Here is a 23,340-nt window from a genome sequence, read left to right on the forward strand (position 1 = left end):
ATCAATCATAGTGCCAAAGGAGACTCAGATATTTGGAAACTGAGTAGATAAGGATGTCTCTGAAGAGTGAGATAGAGTTTGCCACATGGTCATACTTAAAGAGGGCATTCCAGATGGAAATCTATATTCAAAGGCTTAGGAGTGCAAAAGGTGCAGTTGGAATTGCTGCGGCATGGAAGTTGGAGGTTGAGTTGTAAGAGGTTGAGCTGTCTCTGGAGGTAGTGGACCAGATCATGAAGAGCCTCTTACATGAACAGAAGTTAAATTTTATCTTGCAGGTAGTAGAAAATCATTGATGTAACAATTAAAACTACTATATTTTAAACCATACTGTATGCCAGGCAGTTACCTATAATGCTCTTACAGAGTTAGTATATTCGCATTGTATAGTTGGGAAACTGAGACTCAGATTAACTTGCCCAGGTTTTCATAGCTACACAGTTGAAAACCTAGGATTTAAATTTAGGTTGGTCGAGTCCAGACCATCTCTCCACTTTTTAAACTGTACTTTACAGCTTCTTGAGCAGGGAAAAAACTACATATTTTAATTTTTTTCAAACAGTCTGCCTTCTTGATCTCACATCAACTCTAGTAAATTCAAACTTTTAATGTAAATTCAAGTTCTTTACAGCTTAGGGCTCTTGAGTAAGTTTTAGTTTTTCTGAAGCCTAATAGTTTATCTTACAGTAACTTAGCTCTTGCAAGCTTTTTATTCCAGCCATTGTCTGTTTAGGTAGTTCACATGACTGTTTTGGCTTATTGAAATGCCTTTTTGTGAGGAGGAGGGACATACCACCGAATTTCTTGAGCAGTCGGCATGAACTTGGGTAGTCTAAAAGAAGAATTTGAAGTACTGCTTGCCTTTTTGGTTTTTTTGTTGTTGTTGTTATTGTTTTTTTTTTTTTTTTTTTTTTTTTTGTCATTTTGCCATTTCTTGGGCCACTCCCGTGGCATTTGGAGGTTCCCAGGCTAGGGGTCCAATCGGAGCTGTAGTGGCTGGCCTACGCCAGAGCCACAGCAACATGGGATCCGAGCCGTGTCTGCAACCCACACCACAGCTCACGGCAACGCCAGATCGTTAACCCACTGAGCAAGGGCAGGGATTGAACCCACAACCTCATGGTTCCTAGTCGGATTCGTTAACCACTGCGCCACGACGGGAACTCCCTGCTTGCCTTTTTGAACATTTGTACCTGAGTCTTCAACATGCCAAAAGAATGGTAATTATTTTAAGAAAATGTAGTATTAATCTTGATGTTCTATTTAATTGATGTATTTACTATTTAAATGATTTCTACACCATAATTATGATTTGCTTCGTTAACCTGAAGTACTTCAGACATTATCTAAATATCCCTGTGATATCTCTGGCAACCCTGTAAGAGTCTTCCTAATTCTGATGGCTGTTGAAATGTGGTAAGTTCTGGAGATAGCGGTGGCAGTGGTTGCATAATAATGAAAATGTGGTGTGGAAGTTCAGAGTAGCCTGAGATCTCTTATCAAGCTGTTAGCAATCAAATGTTTTTTTAATTTTTATTTTTTTCAATGTGTTAATTTTTTTTTTTTTTTTTTTTGTCTTTTGTCTTTTTAGGGCCGAATCTGCGGCATATGGAGGTTCCCAGGCCAGGGGTCTAATCAGAGCTATAGCTGCCAGCCTACACCACAGCTACAACAATGCCAGATCCAAGCTGCATCTGCGACCTACACCACAGCTCATGGCAACGCCAGATCCTTAATGCACTGAGCGCGGGCAGGGATCAAACCCTCAACCTCATGGTTCCTGGTCAGATTCATTTCCACTGTGCCACGATGGGAACTCCTTGATGTGTTAATTTTTTTAAAAAAATTTTATTACAGTTGATTTACAATGTTCTGTCAATTTCTGCTGCACAGCAAAGTGACCCAGTCATACATACATACATATATATATGTATTCTTTTTCTCTCATTATCCTCCATTATGTTCCATTACAAATGATTAAATTAGCTCCCCTGTAGTACACACTAGGATCTCATTGCTTATCCACTCCAAATGCAATAGTTTGCATCTACTAACCCCAACCTCCCAGTCTACCCCACTCCCTCCCCTTCTCTTTGCAACCACAAGTCTGTTCTCCATGTCCAAGGGTGTGTTTCTTTTTGTAGACAGGTTCGTTTGTGCCATACATTAGATTCCAGATATAAGATACATCATATGACATTTGTCTTTCTCTTTCTGACTTATGTCACTTAGTATGAGAGTCTCTAGTCCAATCCATGTTGTTGCAAGTGGCATTCGTTATTTTGTTCTTTTTATGGCTGAGTAGTATTCCATTGTGTATATGTACCACATCTTAATTCATTCATCTGTCAGTGGACATTTAGGTTGTTTCCATGTCTTGGCTATTATGAATAGTGCTGCCATGAGCATACAGGTGCGTGTATCCTTTTCAATGAAAGCTTTGTCTGGATACATGCCCAGGAGTGGGATTGCTGGATCATATGGTAGTTCTATATTTAGTTTTTTTTTTTTTTTTTTTTTGTCTTTTGTCGTTGTTGTTGTTGTTGCTGCTATTTCTTGGGCCGCTCCTGCAGCATATGGAGGTTCCCAGGCTAGGGGTCCAATCGGAGCCGTAGCCACCGGCCTACGCCAGAGCCACAGCAACTCGGGATCCGAGCCGCGTCTGCAACCTACACCACAGCTCACGGCAACGCCAGATCGTTAACTCACTGAGCAAGGGCAGGGATTGAACCCACAACCTCATGGTTCCTAGTCGGATTTGTTAACCACTGCGCCACGACGGGAACTCCTATATTTAGTTTTTTGAGGTACCTCCATACTGTTTTCCATTGTGATCATACCAATTTACATTCCCACCAACAGTGTAGGACAGTTCCCTTTTCTCCACATCCTTTTCAGCATTTGTTATTTGTAGACTTACTAATGATGGCCATTCTGACTGGTGTGAAGTGTACCTCATTATAGTTTTGATATGCATTTCTCTAATAATTAATGAGAACAATCAAATATTTTTGGTAGCCTTTTGTTCCCAGATGACTTGAGTAAGGTGTGAGGAAAGGTCTATCTCCGTTTTCCCTATCCCATTATCATAGGCTGATCAGATTAAATGTTAATACAAAGCTATTCAAAAAGAAAAAGAATTCTGTTATTTGAGTGCAAGAAAAAAGAAGGAAGATTGCTATTATGATATTATGGGGAGTCATCCTCAGGATGGATATGATGAAGGTATCTTTCGGACTTAGCTGCTATTAGCCTCTGGCATTAGTTTTTTGTTCAGAAAGGCAACTAAGGACTTAAGTAGGCTGTCCTACTTGTCACCTCACCAGGTGAGATACGCATGGTAGCAGCTCTGACTCATAACTAAGGCTCAGACTTTTAGGTTCCCCTTCCCCACTTCTCCCACTCCCTCCCCACTCCAGAATCAGGAGGAATTTAAAATATTCACCCATAAGATTTGCAAAAATTAAAAGAACATGCTCGTGGATATTTGGGAAACATTGGTGACTTTTGGTTGCATAACCATTTTGGGAAAGTAATCTAGTAATAACTATTAGAAAATTTTAGATATACTTATTTTGGCCTAATGATCCCACTGGTGGCCACTTCTGAAGGACATTAATGCAAGAATTTTTTTGCTTGATACTTAAGTTTTGTTTTTGTTTACATATTTAGTTTTAAGGAAACTGTGTCATTGATGTAATAGTTTCCATTGATTGTAGCAGGTGCAACGCATAGTAGTTTGAGAAACCTGTATTCTCCTCCCAGTCTTAATTAACTGGTAATTTGCTCAGATCTTTTTGCTCCACCATTGCCACATGGGGGCAAATAACACCTGTTGTCGGAGTGGTAATAAAGTGAGAAAATATATATGAAAACATTAATAGAATAAAACTATCTGGTTGTAAAATTACATTATTTTTCTTGTTTTTCCTTCAGACCCAAATCATTGGTTGTGAAATGTGGTCATTTCAGATAAAATTTATTTCATTTCAGTTCAAAAGTTGAAGTTTACAGGGGAACGCATTTTTTTTTTCAGTCAAGTTCTGAAACTGTAAATACAAAATTGAGTATATTGAAGTATGGGTTGTGATTGCAATGCATCTTTAATATTTTAGACTAAATATTAATATGTAGTGCTTTATATATCAAATTGAAACGTTAACATTTTTATTTCTTCTAAGTATTGTTGTGCTGCCGGGAGTTATCGCGCTTTTTTCCTTATTACAGTTTTTCGTAATTACTAACCATGTTAATTTAAGATGACTAAACCCCAAATCGGATCTATTCAGGTGTTTTGCAGGGGTTTTGATAAGGACTTGGTTTTTGATTAGCCCTTAAATCAGTAATAATCTGGACTGAACTAGAGTTCGGTTGGGTTGGATAAAACTGCGTGGCACTAGGACCCAGGGGGCTCCCGTGAGCGGATCTAGGGGCCAGATTGCAAATTCGCGGTGACTCAGTCCGGTCGGCTCCTTGCGCTCGGCGGCCGCGGCGGTAGCAGCAGCAGCAGACGTTGGCGGCCGAGCGGCTGGGATCAGTTCCCCTGGCTTTCACCGTCTGAGACTTCCCTCGGGGCACCCCAGGAAGGTCCGAGGCATCCGGCGAATGCAGGGGTCGTTCTGGCGGGGCAGAGGGGGGTTGCTCGGCGCGGAAAGCCCTCGGGCCTGTGTACGAGGAGTAACATTTGCTCCGTCTCTTCCTGTGTCTGGCTTTATTTGCAGCAAACCAAGATGGAGTATGAGTGGAAACCTGACGAGCAAGGGCTTCAGCAAATCCTGCAGCTGCTGAAGGAGTCTCAGTCCCCAGACACCACCATCCAGAGAACCGTGCAACAAGTATCCTTTGCGAGGCCTCGCCGCCGCCCGCGCAGCTCGCCCGGCGCGGGCCCAGCTCTTCGGCGGCCGGGTGGCTCCCGCCGCCCCTCCCCCTCCTCCCGCTCCCCGGATCCCTCCGCCCTCCGTCCGCCCGCCGGCCCGCGGGGAGAGGCCCTCACGCCGCCGCCGCCGCCGCCCCTGCTCGGCGCCTCGCGCACGCGGCCCTCGTGCCCCGGGTCCTGGGCGCCGCCGCCGCCGGCTTCCGGCCCGCGGGAGGCGGGGGCTCCCGGCCGCCGCCCGGGATCACGACATGTGCGCTGGTGGGGCCGCACCGTCCCCGCCCGCCGCAGACTCGCTACGGGGGATTAGAGCGGCGCAGGCTGGAACGGCCGGGTGCCGGCGCCGACCCCGACCCCCGACGCGCTGTCTCACACAATGCGCCCTTGCGGTGGGGGCGGCGGACCGTGCGGGAGGCCGGCTGGAGGGCGCTGTGTGTGCTGCGGGGCTCGCCGGCCTGAAGTGGGGTGGAGCTGGCGCGGGGTTTGAACTGCCTTCGTCTTGGGCCTGGGGTTTCTTCCAGGCATTTGCCCTGAAGCCCTGGAGAACTAGACCTGAGGGGTCTCAGGCCTCACCCCGGAACTGTTTCTGCCAACACCTGTTGCAAGCTTCCTGGCTCCCAAGTGAGATTTTCTTTTTCAGTCTTTGGCTTAGGACTGTCTGCTCAGTTACCCGTCTTTATCGAGTTTGCTGGCTTGGCGGTCCTGTTGCTACGATTTTAGAGGCGGAAAAGCTTAGGCAAAACCTCTGCAGTGTGTGCTTTTTGTAGTACCCTAAGCTGTGGTCAAATGAAGAGCTCTTACTGCGTCCTATAAAGGAAACAGATTCACCCGATCATAAATAACCTTTTTATCTCGCTATGTTAAGATGAAGTTAATTCTTTAGAAAGTTTAACTATTTTTGCAAAAACCTCTTAATTGTTATTGTTAACTAGCAGGAAAATTGCTTAATAAGTATGTTTGGTGTAGTTTGGACTTAAATTTGAAACACATAAACGTAAAATTATTTGAGGCTCTGTGGTAGATAAGTTTTTCAAAGAAATACTGCATTGCTAGTACAAAACTTTCAATAGATAAGTATCTAGGCTCTTGATTAATTAATACTGCTCATTTAAAAATGGATGTGTTAATGATTTAGGTCTACTTGGTTTTTTTTTTTTTTTTTAAGCTGTTTTGCTTGGATACTGCTAGTACTGAGAAGAATACTCATTTTGAAGTGTGTTGGAGCTTGTATCTGAAACGTAGTTGTGGCTAGGTCTTATTTTGTGTTGTCACAGCCGCAGGAATGATAGAATTTTAATATTTGATAAATTGTGGGTGTTATATGACAGTTATTTCTTAAGTTAGCCCAAAACCGCATTGTAATTTCTTATTCAGAACTGTATGTCATTTCTTGTGTTAGACATGTTTATTAAATAACTTTTAAATGCTAGGCACAGTATCAGACTAACAGTCACATTTACAGTTTATTCTGTGTGATTGGAGCATAGGATGCCCTCTGCTTAAGGAACAAATTAAATTTCAGTAGGTAGAGATTAAACGTATTTAAAAAGACACACTGCTTTGTATTTTCAAAGTGCCTAATGACGACATTGTTCTTTTGTGTCTCCTTAGGAAAGAATGTATTTAATTACTGTTTTTGTATAGGCTTGAGCACTGTTTGAAAGACCGTTATTAGTATGGATACATAGCTTGAGTTTTAAGAAAGTAAACCTTATTAAGAATATTTATGAAAAATTATTAGCATATCAGTGTGCTATTAATCTTGGCCATTCACTAAAGAAGTCAGTGGAATTTTTTGGCCAGAGAAAGTAGTTTACACTTTGAAGTTTTTCTAGAGAAATGTATCTTCATGGTCACGTTCCAATCACTGAACACTGAGATAGTATTCTGTGTAATGAATAGGTAATAATGGTGTACCTGGAGTATGTATCATGGATTTAACCTAAAGGTTTAGGTCTATTGAAAAAATTAGCTGATTTTCATCTAATAAAACACTATTAAGGGTGTTATTAAAAAGCATATCAGGATTAAGAGGGCTCGAAGAAAGACAGTGGCATTATGTCATTGTTTATCCACAGAATGAAATAGCTGCACACTTGGTCTGGAAATGTTAGATGTGGGGTGAGGTGTGGACAAGCACTATAGTAGAACTATTGCAAGGTAATAGTTTTGTAATACTGACTCTATGTAATAAGATTTGATATGTAGACTTGCACATGAATAGCATTTTATCTTAATTTTTGATTTCTAAAGAGCAAATGAGTCTAAAAATATTTTGTTAAAAGGCAATTTTATAATTTCCCCAAATGACCTTTAAAAGACTTGTTTTTGTTTCTCTGGAATGGTTTTTATTTTGTCATTTTGATACCTACTTTTCTGGTTAGGTTTTTAAGTTCAAGTAAGTCAAAGAAATTGTTTTGAAAAAAAATTTTACTGTGATGTGTGCCTATGTTGATGGTGCATCTTGGCTTATGTCGTTTTAAATATAATTGTTGTAAAATATTAGGTTTACTCTTTCAACCGTAAAGCACCCAAGAGGTTTTACACAACCACTGGTGTGTTCTTAGAATAACCTATTGATGGTTTTAATAAGGTAACTTTATTCCTACCAAAAAAAAGTAGAAGACTAAAAATTACAAGAGATTCTTGATTTTTAGATTTAAAGTACTTAAATTTCTTCTGTAGATTACACTGAGCAGTTTCCTTAACTACTGTTTGTTCTAGAAACTGGAACAACTCAATCAATATCCAGACTTTAACAACTACCTGATTTTTGTTCTTACAAAACTAAAATCTGAAGGTAAGTAAGGTTTGTATTGATTACTTAGAAGTTTTTTACACTTTAAAAATGTCTTTGAGATGTGTTAAAATGTAATGAGATTTTTTTCATTTCTAAGGGTTTCATTTTGTAGTAACCAGTTGCTTTGAAGATGTGGAATTGCGAGAGTTACTACTCTAAGCATTTGGATGCTTGATGAGCATTCAGTTGTTAATTGTGTGTTTTTGTAATAAATTCCCTCATTCTTTGCAAGTGAAAAGAATGTTGCAAATTCTGCTTTGGTGTTTTGTTTTAGTCCTTGTACTAAATTCCTTATGAATGTCATAAAGATTTATTTCTTTTAATACCCAGTTTGAATGCAGGATTTGCTAAATAACTGTGTGATCATATTTGACTGAAAGCTCCGATAACCAAAATGAAAAATCACATATAATCCTACCATTCAAATAATTGTTAATCTCTTAATTAATTCTGCACTCCTATATGGCTATGTACTATTTTAAATTTTAACCAAAAATAAGATCATTCTATTCATAGGCTCTTGTAACTTTTTTTAAAAAGTTCTAGCATGCATGAAGCTTTTAAAAATTAATTTAAAACAATTTTAAATTATTTCCAGAATTTCTCAGTGACATGGTCATATGACTGTTTCTCATACAGGTAATATGTTCCTCTAGACTTTATTTAGTTTATAGATATTTACTGAGTAGTACTTCTTTGCCAGGCGTTTGCTGGCTCAGGGGCAATAAAAGTGAACAAAGGTAATGAGAATCTCTGCCCTCGAGGAGCTTACCTTGTAGTGAGACGTGTTCTTTGTGTAATTGTTTTAGTATTCCCTTCCTGAAATATTGTCAGACACCCAGAAGGCACTCAGGTATTTTTTGAGCAACTGACTAGCATCCTCTAAATGAAAGCACTGTACCCATTTCACTGGTTGGTGTTTCAGAAGCCACAGTGCAGTTAGTAAAAATGCTGCACTTGGAGTTAGGTAGTAAATAAGCCTTAGACTCTTAACACTCATTTCATCTCTCAGGGTTTTTTCAATCACAGAATGCCTGTGTTAGACTACCTAGATGGTCTGTGAGGTCTCAACTCCAAGCACTAGCAGGTTAATGGCCTTAAAAATCTCACTAATCTGTCCTGTCATGACGAAGCAGAAATGAATCTTACTAGGAACCATGAGGTTGCGGTTCAATCCCTGGCCTTGCTCAGTGGGTTAAGGATCCAGCATTGCAGTGAGCTATGGTGTAGGTCGAAGACACAGCTTGGATTTGGTGTGGCCATGGTGTAGGCTGGCAGCAACAGCTCCAATTAGACTTCTAGCCTGAGAAGCTCCATGTGCAGTGGGTTTGGCCCTAAAGAGAAAAGACCAAAAAAAAAAAGTCCCTAATCTTATATTACTTCAGATTTTAATAATCTATACACAGTATAGTGATTTATTTTGAAGTATTTTGAAATAATGTTCTAGTTAATTTTAGGGATTTTTTTATTTGTAAGATTAAGACATCTAATTTTTTGATTGAGACAGGAAATTTTTAAAAATTTTCTCAATGTAAGTTTTAAGAAACTAGACAGTCCTTCAGTGTATGTTTAAATTCAGCAGTTAATATTCCTGGTTTGATAATAAACATATGATGTTTCTTCTCCCCCCCCCCCCCCCATGTCTGTGGCACTTGGAAGTTCCAAGGTCAGGGATCAAACCCAAGCCACTACAGTGAGGTCCCTAACCTGCTGTGCCCTGAGGGAACTATTGTTTTTGTTTTTTCCTTTTTCTGCCACATCTGGGGCATAAGTAGATGTTCCCTGGGCCAGGTATCTGTGACCTATGCTACAGCTGTGGCAATGCCTGATCCTTAACCCACTGCACTGAGTTGGGGATCGATCTAGAAATGCCATAGAGATAAACTGGATCACTAACCCACTGTGCCATAGCAGGAACTCTCTGTATTTTTTCTTAATTTGGAAGTTATTTCCCCACAGTTTGTAACCAGATAATGCTATGAGAACTTAAATATTTAGTAAATGGATTTATTCTTTTGCTTTTTAGGGCCACACCTGCAGCATAGGGAGGTTCCCAGGCTAAGGGTTGAATCAGAGCTGCAGCTGCTGCCCAGTGCCACGCCACAGCAATCTGGGATCCAAGCCACATCTGCAACCCACACCACAGTTCAGGACAACGCTGGATTCTTAACCCACTGAGCGATGCCAGGGATCTAACCCAAATCCTCATGGATGCTGGTCCAGTTTGTTACCACTGAGCCACAGTGGGAACTCATAAGTATTTTTGTTTCATTTTAAGTTACTGATTGGTGCTAATTGAAACCAATAAGACATTTTAAAGAGTGATGTAAAAAGCTTGTAGGCTGTAATTGCTGCAATGGATTGAATGGGGTTTATTTGCAAAGAAATGCTATCTTTTTGCCTCCCTCTTGGAAGCTTTTACCCTTGGAAGATTTCAGTGCCAATCAGACTTTGGGAGCATTCTAACTATAAACAGGCTTGGGGTATTTATTTTTTAAAAGCAATGCTCTGAGAGCATACTCTGTTCAGTACACCAGCTCTTCATGTCTTCTAGCCCTTAGAGGAGGATGATACTGTTTAGTACATCAAGTGTAAGCTCTGGAGCCAGACTCCTAAGGTTGATATTTTGGCTTCCCCACTTTGTATCCTTGTGTGAATTTGGTAATGGCCTCAGTTTCCTTGTTTGTGCAGTGGAGATGATAATTCCTGTCCCATGAGGTTATGAGGAATAAATAAATGCAAAATTACTTGGAAAGCACTTAGCAACGATTAGTACCTAATTAGCATTTAGAAAGTATTGTTGGTATTGTTCATGATTCCAGTTGTTAAAGCATCAGTTATATTCTGCTAGTATTAAATCAATTCTTAAAAATTTGTTAACATCGTCTATGGATTAAACTTACTTTAAGTAAATTCTATTTTTTAAAAAACTTGAAAATTTAAAATTTGTTTTACTCCCCTTTTTTTTTTGCTCAGGGGCAAGTGAAAACATGCTATAATTGAACGAAAATTATTTGTATGTGAAGGTGATCCCATATATTCCTTGTCCACTTAATTTTTTAATGGGATATCTTTAGAGACTAATACTTTCAGATCTGTAATTTGATGTTTATATCATGTTCCAATAAAGCTTGAGTACAGTGGCCATATGTAAACCAAAGTAATTCAGATTAAATCAGTGGTTCTCAACCAGGTGCAGTTTTAACCCCCTAACCTCCCACTGCCCCCAAGAGACTTTTGACATCTGAAAACATTTTTGGTTGTCACAACTTAGAGAGGTAGTGCTGGCACTTATGGCCAGTGATACTGCTAAACGTCTTAGAGGGCACAGTTTAGCACTCAGCAACAAAGAATTACCTGGCCCTAAATGTCAAATAATGCCGAGGTTGAGATACCCTGAACTATAAATCATGGTAATCATTTGATCATCACTTATGGTATATTTTTTTCCTAGTTACAGCAAAATTACCGAAATGTAATCAGTTTTTGAATTCTTTTAAAGTTACTGTTCTTTGTATATTTTGAAATGAAAACTACTTTAAAACTCAGTGCTGTTGTTACTTTATTACAGATGAACCCACAAGATCATTGAGTGGTCTTATTTTGAAGAATAATGTGAAAGCACATTTTCAGAATTTCCCAAATGGTGTAACAGACTTTATTAAGAGTGAATGTTTAAACAATATCGGTGACTCCTCTCCTCTGATTAGAGCCACTGTAGGTAAGTATTGTTACAGTTTTGCTTAGCCTGTTTGTAACTGGGTTTTGATAGGACAGACCATTTGCATAGGAATTTTTTCATCCATTTCTAGTTGAATTGTGATGGAGAAAAATTTACATTGCTGCTTTTTAAATAATGTTAACAGTTAAGCAGTAGAAGCACTCCTAATAGAGACCCGATTCACTGGTAGTTGCTTAATCAAAGCTGGTTAGACTAGGGCACTAACAAGTGATATTAATTTAGGACTACTTTTTTTCTTTGGGGTCCTTAATTATGTCTTCCTCGTATACTCTTGTATGGGGTATAATTTCCAGTTTCAATTTGTTTTTCATGTAAAAAACTTTGTAATACAGCTTCCATATAGAGCCTTAGATTTTTATTACTTTCCCCCTCGTTTTTAGTATTTGCCTTGTCTATTCCTAATTACAGCAGTATTTGAGTCTTTTGAGTGTTCAACTTGTTTTCAGGGAGGGAACAACTTTGTATTATAGAATATTGTGTTGTAATGCTTAGAGGAACTGGTATAAATAGGTTTAGGAGCTAACACAACTGACTTCGAGCACGTATCACCTGGTATAAGCAGAAATAGATGTGTACTGTGGAATAGCCCACCAATATGCCATGGGGTTTCAGTAGCTACATTTTACAAGGACCTGGAAAGCTTCTGTTAATCTGGCGGTTTGGTTAAATGGCAGTCAGTTAAGAACCTCCATAATCATTTTCGTTAAAAGTTTGCATTTGTGTATTTTGTCTCATGGTGGGTTTGAAAATTACTCAGTTTAAAAGTTCCCACTGTGGCATAACAGGATCAGCAGCACCAGGATGCAGGTTCACTCCCTGGCCTGGCACAGTGGGTTAAAGGATCCAGCATAGCTGCAGGAGCGGCGTAGGTTGCAACTACAGCTCAGATCTGATCCCTGGCTAGGGAACTCCATATGCTTCGGGGCAGCCAAAAAGAAGTACCCAGTTGATCTCTTAATTAAGCAGCAGCTTGGAGTTCCCATCATGGCTCAGTGGTAATGAACCTGCCTAGTATCCAGGGATGCGGGTTCCATCCTGGCCTTGCTCAGTGGGTTATGAATTTGGCATTGCTGTGAGCTGTGGTGTAGGTCACAGACACGGCTCAGATCTGGCGTGGCTGTGGCTGAGGCAGCTACAGCTCTGATTGGACCCCTAGCCTGGGAACTTCCATATGCTGTGATTGTGGCCCTAAAAAGACCAAAAAAATAAATAAATAGGAAAAGAGGCAGAAACTTGTAATTCTCCTCCAAATATTAAACACTGCCATTATAACTGATTTTACGGATAGATGGTATGTATGATTTGAGAAAAAGGTCTCCCTAGGTTATTCTCCTGTACCCTCCTAATTATCTACCAAACCCTTGACACTGGTAATAAAGGACAGTGAGTGTATGTGTCTTTTTAAAAATTATTTAATCTTAACAGTACATATTGGCAGTCTTGCCAGGAAAGTGTATTTGGAAGGACTGAATTTCATAGTCTGTGGTAATCCATTTGAGAGACGTAAAACATTGTTTTTCCTATTAAGGGATATATGGTTGGTTTGTAATTTTATTATTTCAGTGAACATCCTTTTATATGTATTCATACACAGTTGGGAAAGTTTATATAGAATTCATTTATAGAAGTGGTATTAGTGTGTCAAGGTAAGTTTTTTAAATATCTCAGATATTAATAGGTATTGCCGAACACACCAGTTTTCACTCCCATTTATGTTGTATACACTGGGAATTAATAATTTTTCACTTTTTGCATATATGCTGGCATTAGAAGATTTTTTTGAGAGTGGATGAGATTATATGGGACCAGATAAATTTGAATATGTCAGTCTGTCAACATTCTTTAATACCCTCTTAACCGAAGTCAGTGATTGTCAGCAGACTGTTAGTACCAAGTTGTAGCTTGTGTTTAATTTCTACTGTTGTTTATTTTAAGACTTGCTTGGTTTCCTTTAGGCAGATACAGAGCTTTCTTTCCCTCAATTATTTTATATTTTAACTTGAGAGAATAAAATTTTTGACCTTTCCAGGAGGCATTTGATTATAAGGGTCATAGCTTTAAAATGCTACCAATACTTTGACCTTACCATGTAATTTTTTAATGGACAATAGATACTGGCCAGTAACTACTCTTCCGATTTTTTAACTCTTTACTTTTGGGAGCAAGCTTCTCAAAACTAGCTGTGGACAATTCAAAGAGAATTTAACTTACGTGGAAACAGTGGAATTTGCTATTTGGTAATAAGTATTGAGTATTTGCTGTGTGCCAGGCGTTCTGTGTGCATATCTCACTTAATTCTCAAAATAACTATGAAGAGAGAGCTTATCCTTTTTTTCTTTTTTTTTTTTTTTTGTTGTTTTTTGTTTTTTTGTTTTTCAGCTTTTTAGGGCTGCACCCGAGGCATATGGAGACTCCCAATCTGGGGGTCAGATTGGAGCTGTAGCTACCAGCCTGCAACCCACACCACAGCTCACAGCAATGCTAGATCCTTAACACAGTGAGCAAGGCCAGGGATTGAACCTGCATCCTCATGGATGCTAGTCAGATTCATTAACCACTGAGCCACGATGGGAACTCCTCATTTTGTTTTTTTTTCTTTTTTTAGATTTTTTTTACAGATTAGTATTTTGAAGCCTAGAGTATACAGTTTGCCTACTGTCAATTTGTTCTCTTAGTTATGGTGCTAAGAGATGAAGCATAGTACATTATATTACAAATGCTAAATTTACTAAGGCGGGGGAAATATTAATGCAAAACTTTTTTGTTATGTTTTTATTTATTTTGTATAATCCTTAGCTATCACAACTAAGCTACACAGCATAGTTGAAGTAATCTGCTTGGAGTGACATGATCATAGATGTGCTACTCATCCTCCAAGATTCTAGTATCACCTTGCCAGCAATTTACCCTTGATCCAGTAAATAGAAACTGTTGTGGGAGTGTATGGCTTATCTGCAGAAGGGGAATTGTTGCCAGAAGAATGATCATGTAGGATTTTTTGGATTGATAGCTCATCTACTTTCGATTCCTCTCATGAGTCGAGGTCTTGAGCTTACCATTAAGCTGTTCTTAACTTCCCGATATGTTTTTTATTTGAATCTAGCAGATTCAGACACATCACTCAGAGATAAGTGCTGCTAACACTTAATCTCTGGGTGATGTTTTGTGTATCTTCTTATATATAATTTCTATAAAATAGGGGTAATTTTAACTCATAGAACTATTTTGGTTTTGTTGGAGAAGAGCCATTCGCAGTCTTTTGTACAGATACTTGTTAAAAATAAAAAGGGGTGGAGTTTCCATTGTAGCTCAGCAGGTTAAGAACCCAGCTGTTACCTATGAAGAGGCGGGTTTGATCCCTAGCCTCCCTCAGTGGATTGACCATCTGGCCGTGAATTGCAGTATAGTTCACAGGCACTGGGATCTGGCTTTCTTGTGGCTATGGTGTAGGCTGGTAGCTGCAGCTCTGACTTCAACCCCTAGCCTGGGAACTTTTGTATGCCACATGTTGTGGTCCCAAAAAAATAAAAAATAAAAAGAGTGAAATGTTGGAAAATAAGATTAGAAACAGATTGATTTATGCTGTGGGTTTTCTACAGATGTGCTGTGGTGATATGAGGGTCCTGGATGAATGTTATTATTGACATGATTTGCAAGTCTTAGGCTGATTTGGAACATTTAAACGTGTGTGTGCACATCCACATGCGTGCACAGGTGAGCACACACATTGGCTTGTGCTTGTTCACACGGCAGTATCTAACACTGTACATTCAGATTTTCTAAGATGTGTATTTTCTTTCAAGGTATTTTGATTACAACTATAGCCTCCAAGGGAGAATTGCAGAATTGGCCTGACCTCTTACCAAAACTCTGTAGCCTCTTGGATTCTGAAGATTACAACACTTGTGAGGTAAGGATTTTTGCATCATACGTGGTTTTTCATTTGTTTTTGTCATGTCATGTCTTAGTAACCTTGAAAAAAAATATTTTCGCTGAAATTTCAAAAACTCAGAAAAGCCTAAGTTTACCTTTATGTTTTATATTAGTAATCAGTTATCTCACTGTTTCCTATAAAGAATGCTAAGTTATAAAACCTCTTTACTGTATTTCCTACAGAAAAAATACCTTGTTTTGTGTTTCAAAACTATTCTTGAGTAGGTATATAAAACAGCTATTAGCGAGCTTAATTGGGTGATGTAGTATTTTTCCAACATGGACTTAATTAAATTTATCAAATTTCCAGACCATGCGTATGTTATCAGAGTTTCTAAACTGTTTTTGTGCCTCTTTGTATGTCTGAGGTACATCTCGTATAGTTTTGATCATATTAATTAAAATTGCTTGTTGTTTGCCACTGACCAAATCCATAGCAACTTTTGCATTTGGGGAGATGAGAGCTCCCCATGAGTCTGTATGGATTTGTTTTCCTTTAATTTCTCACTTAATGAGTACTTCAACTATCTCTTTCATTAGTTGGCTTCCAGTTTGGGTAGAAATCTCTTAAATGGAAGTCATTTCAGAGGTTTTGCCTCACTTAAGGCAGTGACTTATCTCCCTCTGAAAAAAGAGCAAGGCTTGGGAATTCCTGTTGTGGTACAGCAAAAACAAATCTGACTAGTAACCATGAGGTTGTGGATTCAATCCCTGTCCTTGCTTGGTGGGTTAAGGATCCAGTGTTGCCTTGAGCTGTGGTGTAGGTTGCAGAGACAGCTCGGATCCCGTGTTGCTGTGGGTGTGGTGTAGGCCAGCAGCTGTAGCTCTGATTCTACTCCTAGCCTGGGAACCTCCATATGCTGTGGGTGCAGCCCTAAAAAGCAAAAAAAAAAAGCAAGGCTTGGAGGCAGAGCAGGCACGAAAAGACCTAAAAAGAAATTGGTGTTTTTCTCTTAACATTTTGTTGCCAGACCTGACTTGGTAGAGAGTTAATGTCTTTAAGTTACTCTTCTCCCTCCCTCAAAGGAAGAGGAAAAAAAAAAACTTTAATTCTCTTATAAGCATTTTCTAATAATGCCTTGGAAAAAACTCTTAAGATTACAGAAAAAGAAAAGTATTTAGTCATCAGGTAACAGCTGACAAAAATTTAAATTGTGTTTTGGAGTAATGATAACAACATAGAAGGAGGTCAAAATTTTAAGTGCTTTCCAAGAATAAAAAATTTAAACTGTTAACATGAAATAACAGTATTCTTAAATCAACTGTAGTGTGGAGAATAAGCAGCAAGGTGCTGCTGATGGAATTATAAGCAAAGTAGATTGTTGAGCTAACTAGTAGGTTACATACTGTGTACAAGAGATTATTAGGTTAGCCACTTTGGTATTCAATGATTGTTAAGGAAGTCGTTGCCAATTTGAATTGCCTGCACTTTTAACAGTTTTTGTCAATGAATGGTTTACATGTAAATGGTTTTTTTCATTATAATTAAGACTTCTTTTTGTACTTCAAAAAAAAGAGGACTCAGTGGTTAAATACACTTATACTTAAGTATAGAATTTTACATTCCATTTTAGTAACTGGTCTTTAGTAAGAGAAAAATTAGTGTTAAGTCAAAATTGGCATGATTATTTAGAAGTTAGGTTTTTGAGTTAAATAACATTTATTACAATCTCTGCCAACCAAAATTGTCATTTAATGCTCAAATTAAAACATACTACCTTTTTTTTTTTTTGTCTTTTTTTTGCCGTTTCTAGGGCTGCTCCCACAGCATATGGAGTTTCCCAGGCTAGGGGTCCAATCAGAGCTGTAACTGCTAGCCACAGCAACACGGGAGCCAAGGCACGTCTGTGACCCACACCACAGCTCACGGCAACGCTGGATCCTTAACCCACTGAGCAAATGTCAGGGATCAAACCCGTAACCTCATGGTTCCTCGGATTCATTAACCACTGAGCCACAACAGAAACTCCCATGCTACCATTTTTAAACTGAGGTTTTAGATAACACAGTGGTATAAAAAATTTTTGTTACATTGATGATTCAATATTCAATGTACCAATTTTTTTTTTTTTTTTTTTTAGTGCCGCAGAAGTGGCATATGAAAGTTCCCAGGCTAGGAGTCGAATCAGAGCTGCAGCTACAGGCCTATGCCACAGCCATAGCTGTGTAGGGTCCAAGCCACATCTGTGACCTATACCACAGCTTACAGCAACACTGGCTCCTTCACCCACCCACTGAGTGAAGCCCAGGATAGAACCCACATCCTCATGGATGCTAGTTGGATTTGTTTCCACTGTGCTACAGCAGGAACTCCCAGAGTACTGATTTTTATGAGGCAGATTTTATGTGGGCTGAAAGCATTTATCCATACAGATTCGTTAATATTCCTTAATTTGTTTTTAGAATGGCTTCAGTTTGGAGTTCCATTGTGGTGCAGCAGGTTAAGGATTCGGTAATGTCACTGCTGTGGCACTGGTTGCTGCTATGGCACGTGTTCGGACCCTGGTCCAAGAACTTCCACATCAAGTACAGCCAAAAATAAATAAAATGGTCTTCACTTTTAATTCTCATAACCGAAATATCCTTTACAGGGAGCATTTGGAGCTCTTCAGAAGATTTGTGAAGATTCTGCTGAGATTTTAGATAGTGATGTTTTAGACCGTCCTCTCAACATCATGATTCCCAAATTTTTACAGTTCTTCAAGCACAGCAGTCCAAAAATAAGGTATCTATATAGCCAGTATTCAATTAATTTATAAACTGATGCAGACCTGACCCCTCCCTTACTTTGTATTACCTAATATTTTTATAAAGGTGGACTTTTGATAATTGAAATTTATTCCTTTAATAATAGCCTGTGAAATGTTGATTGACCCTGATGAAATTTGCTTTGAATATGGACAGTTTTCTACTTTCTGTATGGTTAATTACATTTATAGGGGTTAACAGTCACACTTTTAAAGCCCTTTGTGTAAAGCTAAAATGAATTGTGTTTGGGGGGGGTCATTGGGGTTTCTTTTGTGTTTTTATTTATGCACTTTTCCAAGTACAAGTACGTAGTAGAAATTCCTTCAATATGCTATCTATTATTAAGTAATTTTAGTTTTAAGGGTTTTGCTTCTAATTATAAAAACATTTTAAGCATGAAGGTGGAAGGATTTTTTGAGTGCACCTGAAAGCACATAGTAGGCCTGGTTGGCTGGTCCTGGAGTTAACATTGTCTGCTTTGTGTTCCTCTTTATTCTAGTTCCTTGAACAGTTCCTAGCATATAGTTATTGAAATATTTAGGCTATTAAATTAGCCTTTATTACAATCAGTTGTCCTATCAACCTATATAATAATCATGATGCTTTTATTACACTATTGAAGTGTGTTTAACTGTTATTTCACCAAAAGTTCCCCAGGCAGTTATGCTCCCCATTTCTTTTCTTGACTTTTGTTCATTGTTTCTGTGGAGAAGTTAGTACTTTTTCTTCTGATTGTCAGTTGCTTTGATTTTTATATCCACTTGTCATTATTTCATGCTTTCTGTAGAATAAACATAGTACTAAAGTAAAAATTATGCAGTTATTAAAGAGGCAATGATTTAGAAGCATTCAAGTCATGAACTTTGGTGTAAGAATGGTCTGTATATTAGTTCAGATGCCCATTGGGACTTCATGATTCCAGCCTGTATTCCAAAGGATTATAGTTTCAACAGTGTGATCAGAGAGTAATTGGGACTCCAGTCACCTTTTTCTTATATTCTCTGATTGACTCTTTTTACCTCGATTTAATTAAGTGTGTACTAATAGAATAGGAACTTAGTAGGTGTTTATTTGTGGTAGTGTCATGCAAATAAATTAATTTTTAAAATAAAATGTTTCTCTTCCTGGTATAGTTAATTAAATAGAGAAGTTCGTGTTCCCTAGGAAATCTGCCTCCTTTATTTTTGTCACCAGTTCTCAGCAATTAAAAGAAAAACTGAACAGTGAAAAACATATTCCTGGTAATTGGTACATCATTGCTGAATACAAGTTTCTCTTGTGGAGTTCCCATCATGGCTCAGTGGGTTAAGGACTGGACGTTGTCTCTCTGAGGATGCAGGTCTCGTCCCTGGCCTCGCTCCGTGGGTTAAGGTTATAGCATTGCTGCCGGCTGCAGGGCAGATCACAGATAGAGCTCGTATCCAGTACTGCCATACTGTGGGGTAGCCTTCAACTGCAGCTCCAATTCATCCCCTAGTCTGGGAATTTCCATGTGCAGTTGTAAAGAAAAAAATTTATTTTGTAATTTTAATACATATTTGTTTTCATTACTACTCATTTGAGATTCTGTTGTACTTACTGTCAGAACTTTTCATTTAAAGGTATATTTGAGTAAATGACTACCTGGTATGTATTTTAGCTGTGCACTAAATATCTACCATTCAGTATTATTATTTAAAACCTTTTTAATGCAGTGTAAGTGGTGTTTACTAGGTAGTCATAATGGTGTTTTTTTCCCTTTTGATAATGGTTGGACTTTGAGAATGTGGAATGAGGCAAAGGAATATATTTTTATCTCTCACATGAATAAAAATCAGCCATTTTAAAACATCATTCTAGAGGTACACAAAATTTGGTTATGATTCTTATTAGCTCACAACACATTCTCATGGCCTGCTTCCATTTAGTTTTTAGTTATTTATTGGTTTTTATAACCGCTCAAATCCATTGCTCAAAACAAAAGCTAAGACCTTGACAACAGCCTATGGCTAATCCCAAGTTTATCCTTCCCTTGCATTTTTTAAAGAAGTAAATTTATTGTATGTGTATTGTGTGAGTGTGAATATGTATGTTTCACTTTTTAACTTTATCAAAAGTATTAAACTGAATTTAAACTTTTTAAACTTAATATTCTGTTGCTAGGCTTCATCCATAGTGTTGTGTCACTATAGCTTACTTGTTTTGACTATTGTGTACTATTCCTTTGTGTGGCAATAACACAGTTTGTTCATACTCACCCCCTGCCTTGTGATGAATACTATTTCATGATAAATACTGTGGGAAAACAACCAGAATAAGGGGTTAGACAGTGATTCAAAGGTATTTTATCTCTGTAAAGGTTGTCCCGAGACGTGAACAAAGTAAAGTAGCAAGTCTTTGATCAAAGCAAAGAACATTTTAAGACTAAACTGCAGTACAAAGTCCCCGGAGTTAGGAACAAACTTCTTACCATGGCAAAAGAAAAAAACTGTAGCATTGTAGGAAATGAAGTTAGAGAGGTAGGGACTAGCCACATTATAAAGGAATGTCTAGGTCATTAGTCAGCAAACTCTGACCTATGGGGCCAAATCCATCTATGACCAGTGAGCCATAAATGATTTCATGTTTTAAAAGGCTGGGGAGTGGGCAGGTAGTAAAGCTGCCGCAGAGGTCTTATGTGGCCTGCAAAGCTTAAAAATACATACCTTTTGTAGAAAAGATAGATTATTTTATTGGAACAATCTGAATAAGGTGACCTTGTTCTTTGTCAGACAGGTAGTGAGGCATAGCGAAAGTCAGGAAATAGAACCTATTGGGGTAGTCCTCTTGGGAGATGTGGTTTGGACTAGAGAAGTGAAAGGTAGTAAGTGATTGGATTATGGGTGTATTTTTAACAATTGTTTTGGGATTCAGTTAGATGTCAGCACACACAGACTGTGGAACTCCATTCTCCATTTTTTAGTCTCAAAAGACATACATATCCATTGTTTTTTAAATCTTAAATAATAAATTCCCATCCAACCTCCCCACTCTTGAGTGTGAACCTGTCCTTTCAGATACTTTTCCACTTTCTCAGAAGCATTAACATATTATTTCACAACCTGCATTTTTCACTTAACACGGAAAGAATGTGAATGATGTATTAATACATGGAGAATTTTGATTCAGTTCTTTTTAGAGGGGTGTATGTGTGGCTCTACATGCGCTATAATATTTTTATGGAGAAATGTTTAACTTCTTGCCGGTCTTCTGTAAATGGAAAAAAGCTTCAGTGAGCATATGTTAAATTTTAAATTTTGTTTCTAGGTCTCATGCTGTTGCATGTGTCAATCAGTTTATCATAAGTAGAACTCAAGCTCTGATGTTGCACATTGATTCCTTTATTGAGGTAAGATTTGTCCTCCTCACCCACCTTGAGAAGGTTAGAAAATGTTAATTGCATAGTTTTATTTTATAAATGTAATAATTTGTAACTATGAACTGTCAATACTTAGTTAAATTTGTTTCTGATAGTATTAAAGGTAGGTACAGTAGACGTATGATTTTCCTTAACCAAAAATAAAGCTACTTGTCCTCTCTTACTTCTTTTCTCTATTCTACTTATATCATACAGACGTTGATTATGGTATATATGTGTTTAATATTTTTATCATAGAGGTAGTTCCCAGTGTGGCTCAGCAGCTTAAGGACCTGACGTTTTCTCTGTAAGGATGTGGGTTCCATCCCTGACCTCGATGGTTAAGGATCTGGCGTTGCAAGTTGACTTGGATCTGATTTTACCATGGCTGTGGTGTAGGTCCCAGCTGCAGACAGCTCTGATTTGACCCCTTGGCAGAGAAACTTCCAGTGCCGCAGGTGTGGCCATATTTTTTAAAAAATTATACTATAAAAATTTCTACTTCAATATACTGTTTAATTTGCGTATGGAAATTAAACCTCTCAGCTCATTTGCGTTATTTGAAAGGCAAAGAGGTTGTATAAGCTTTTTGGTAAGAAATCTAAACCTGGAGACTAAAAGGATAGTAATTCTATTTTTCCATTGGCTTTTGCTGTAAAATGAGAAGTTTCAAGAGGAAAATTGACTCAAATTTCAGCAAGCATTTCTGAAGGTTGATTCATGCAGAAAGACAAGAGTATAGTTTTCTGGCCATGAACCCTAAGCAGTAGAGTTCCTTTTTAGAACTATTGCTTTATAACAGCAATTGTGGAAGGATTATTAAAGTTGCTTAAACACTTCACTTTTATTTTCATCAAATGAAGTTTAATTATTCCTTTTAGGCTATTCTTTAAAAAAAGAAAATCCTTTAAATAGAGACCTACTGCTGGTATCTCTTTGGGGAAATTACAAGAAAGGGGAGGGGGAGACCCCATGTCATTTTTTTTCTCATCACTTAAATTGACAGGCTTCTTTCTAAATATCTTTTACCAATAGACTACAAATAGTAGCCATTGGACTCCTCTAGCCATTTAAAAGTTGAAGTCAAAACATTCATCTTTAATGTGTTTTACTGAGTAACTGGTGCTGGGGGTACATAAAGAATTTTCATGCTTTAAGATGTTTTCTTTTTTCTTTCTTTTCCCCTCTTTTTAGGGCCGCACCTGTGGCATATGGAAGTTCCCAGGCTAGGGCTTGAATCGGAGCTACAGCTGCCAGCCTACGCCACAGCCATGGCAACGAGGGATCCAAGCTGTGTCTGCAGCCTACACCACAGCTCACAGCAACACCAGATCCTTAACCCACTGAGCGAGGCCAGGGATCGAACCCACATCCTCATGGATCCTAGTCGGGGTCGTTGTCAGTCTGGTTTGTTATAGAGGGTAGGGGACAGTATTAGAAATCGGGAGGAAGATTCCGTTGGTTCAGATCCCAGCTTCACAGATTAGTAACTGTTAACCTTGGGAACCTTATTTAACTGATGTTTTCAATTTCTATAAAGTATAGGCCTACTTTGTTGGATTGTTATAAAGATATTGGCGAAAAATAAATTGTAACAGTGCCTGCCACAAAGTAAGCATTCCACATGGTTGACTACTGCTCTTACTAGTTTTAGAAGCAGTAGTGGTTTTTGTTGTAAAAATAATAGTATTTCCTCCTAGTGTTCTTCTTTCACAGTTTAATGAAGGGAGCAATGGTAGACATACCAGGAACTTATACAGAAATATGATTTAAAATAAATGCTCTCTGAAAATAAATATTGCACAGGACTATCTATACTCGTTTAATATAAACATTTCCTGACATTTTAAAATATTTTCCATTAGTGT

At 38.4% G+C, this 23,340-nt stretch overlaps 1 protein-coding gene across 6 annotated transcripts in view; it reads left to right on the forward strand.

The window, feature by feature from the left end:
• Window positions 1–23,340, forward strand: part of TNPO1 (transportin 1) — a 102,876-nt gene that overhangs the window by 36,823 nt on the left and 42,713 nt on the right. For 2 of the 6 annotated variants that reach the window (XR_014831498.1, XM_003359811.6), the window contains exons 1-7: window positions 4,454–4,587; window positions 4,722–4,835; window positions 7,598–7,673; window positions 11,245–11,394; window positions 15,219–15,325; window positions 17,940–18,073; window positions 21,382–21,463. Coding sequence is in view for 4 of the 6 variants with exons in the window: in XM_003359811.6 (XP_003359859.3) it covers window positions 4,731–4,835; window positions 7,598–7,673; window positions 11,245–11,394; window positions 15,219–15,325; window positions 17,940–18,073; window positions 21,382–21,463 (654 nt within the window). In the remaining 2 variants the exon portion in view is untranslated. Of the gene's footprint in view, window positions 1–4,453; window positions 4,588–4,721; window positions 5,495–7,597; window positions 7,674–11,244; window positions 11,395–15,218; window positions 15,326–17,939; window positions 18,074–21,381; window positions 21,464–23,340 lie in introns of those variants that run through there. The other 4 variants (XR_014831497.1, XM_021076714.2, XM_085002423.1 and 1 more) reach the window with 3 other exon arrangements.

Source organism: Sus scrofa, chromosome 16 (assembly GCF_054392235.1).
Source record: "Sus scrofa isolate SSC_HxYL_T2T_F1_AM1 chromosome 16, Sscrofa_HxYL_maternal_Yorkshire_Landrace_v2.0, whole genome shotgun sequence".
Lineage (NCBI taxonomy): Eukaryota > Metazoa > Chordata > Mammalia > Artiodactyla > Suidae > Sus > Sus scrofa.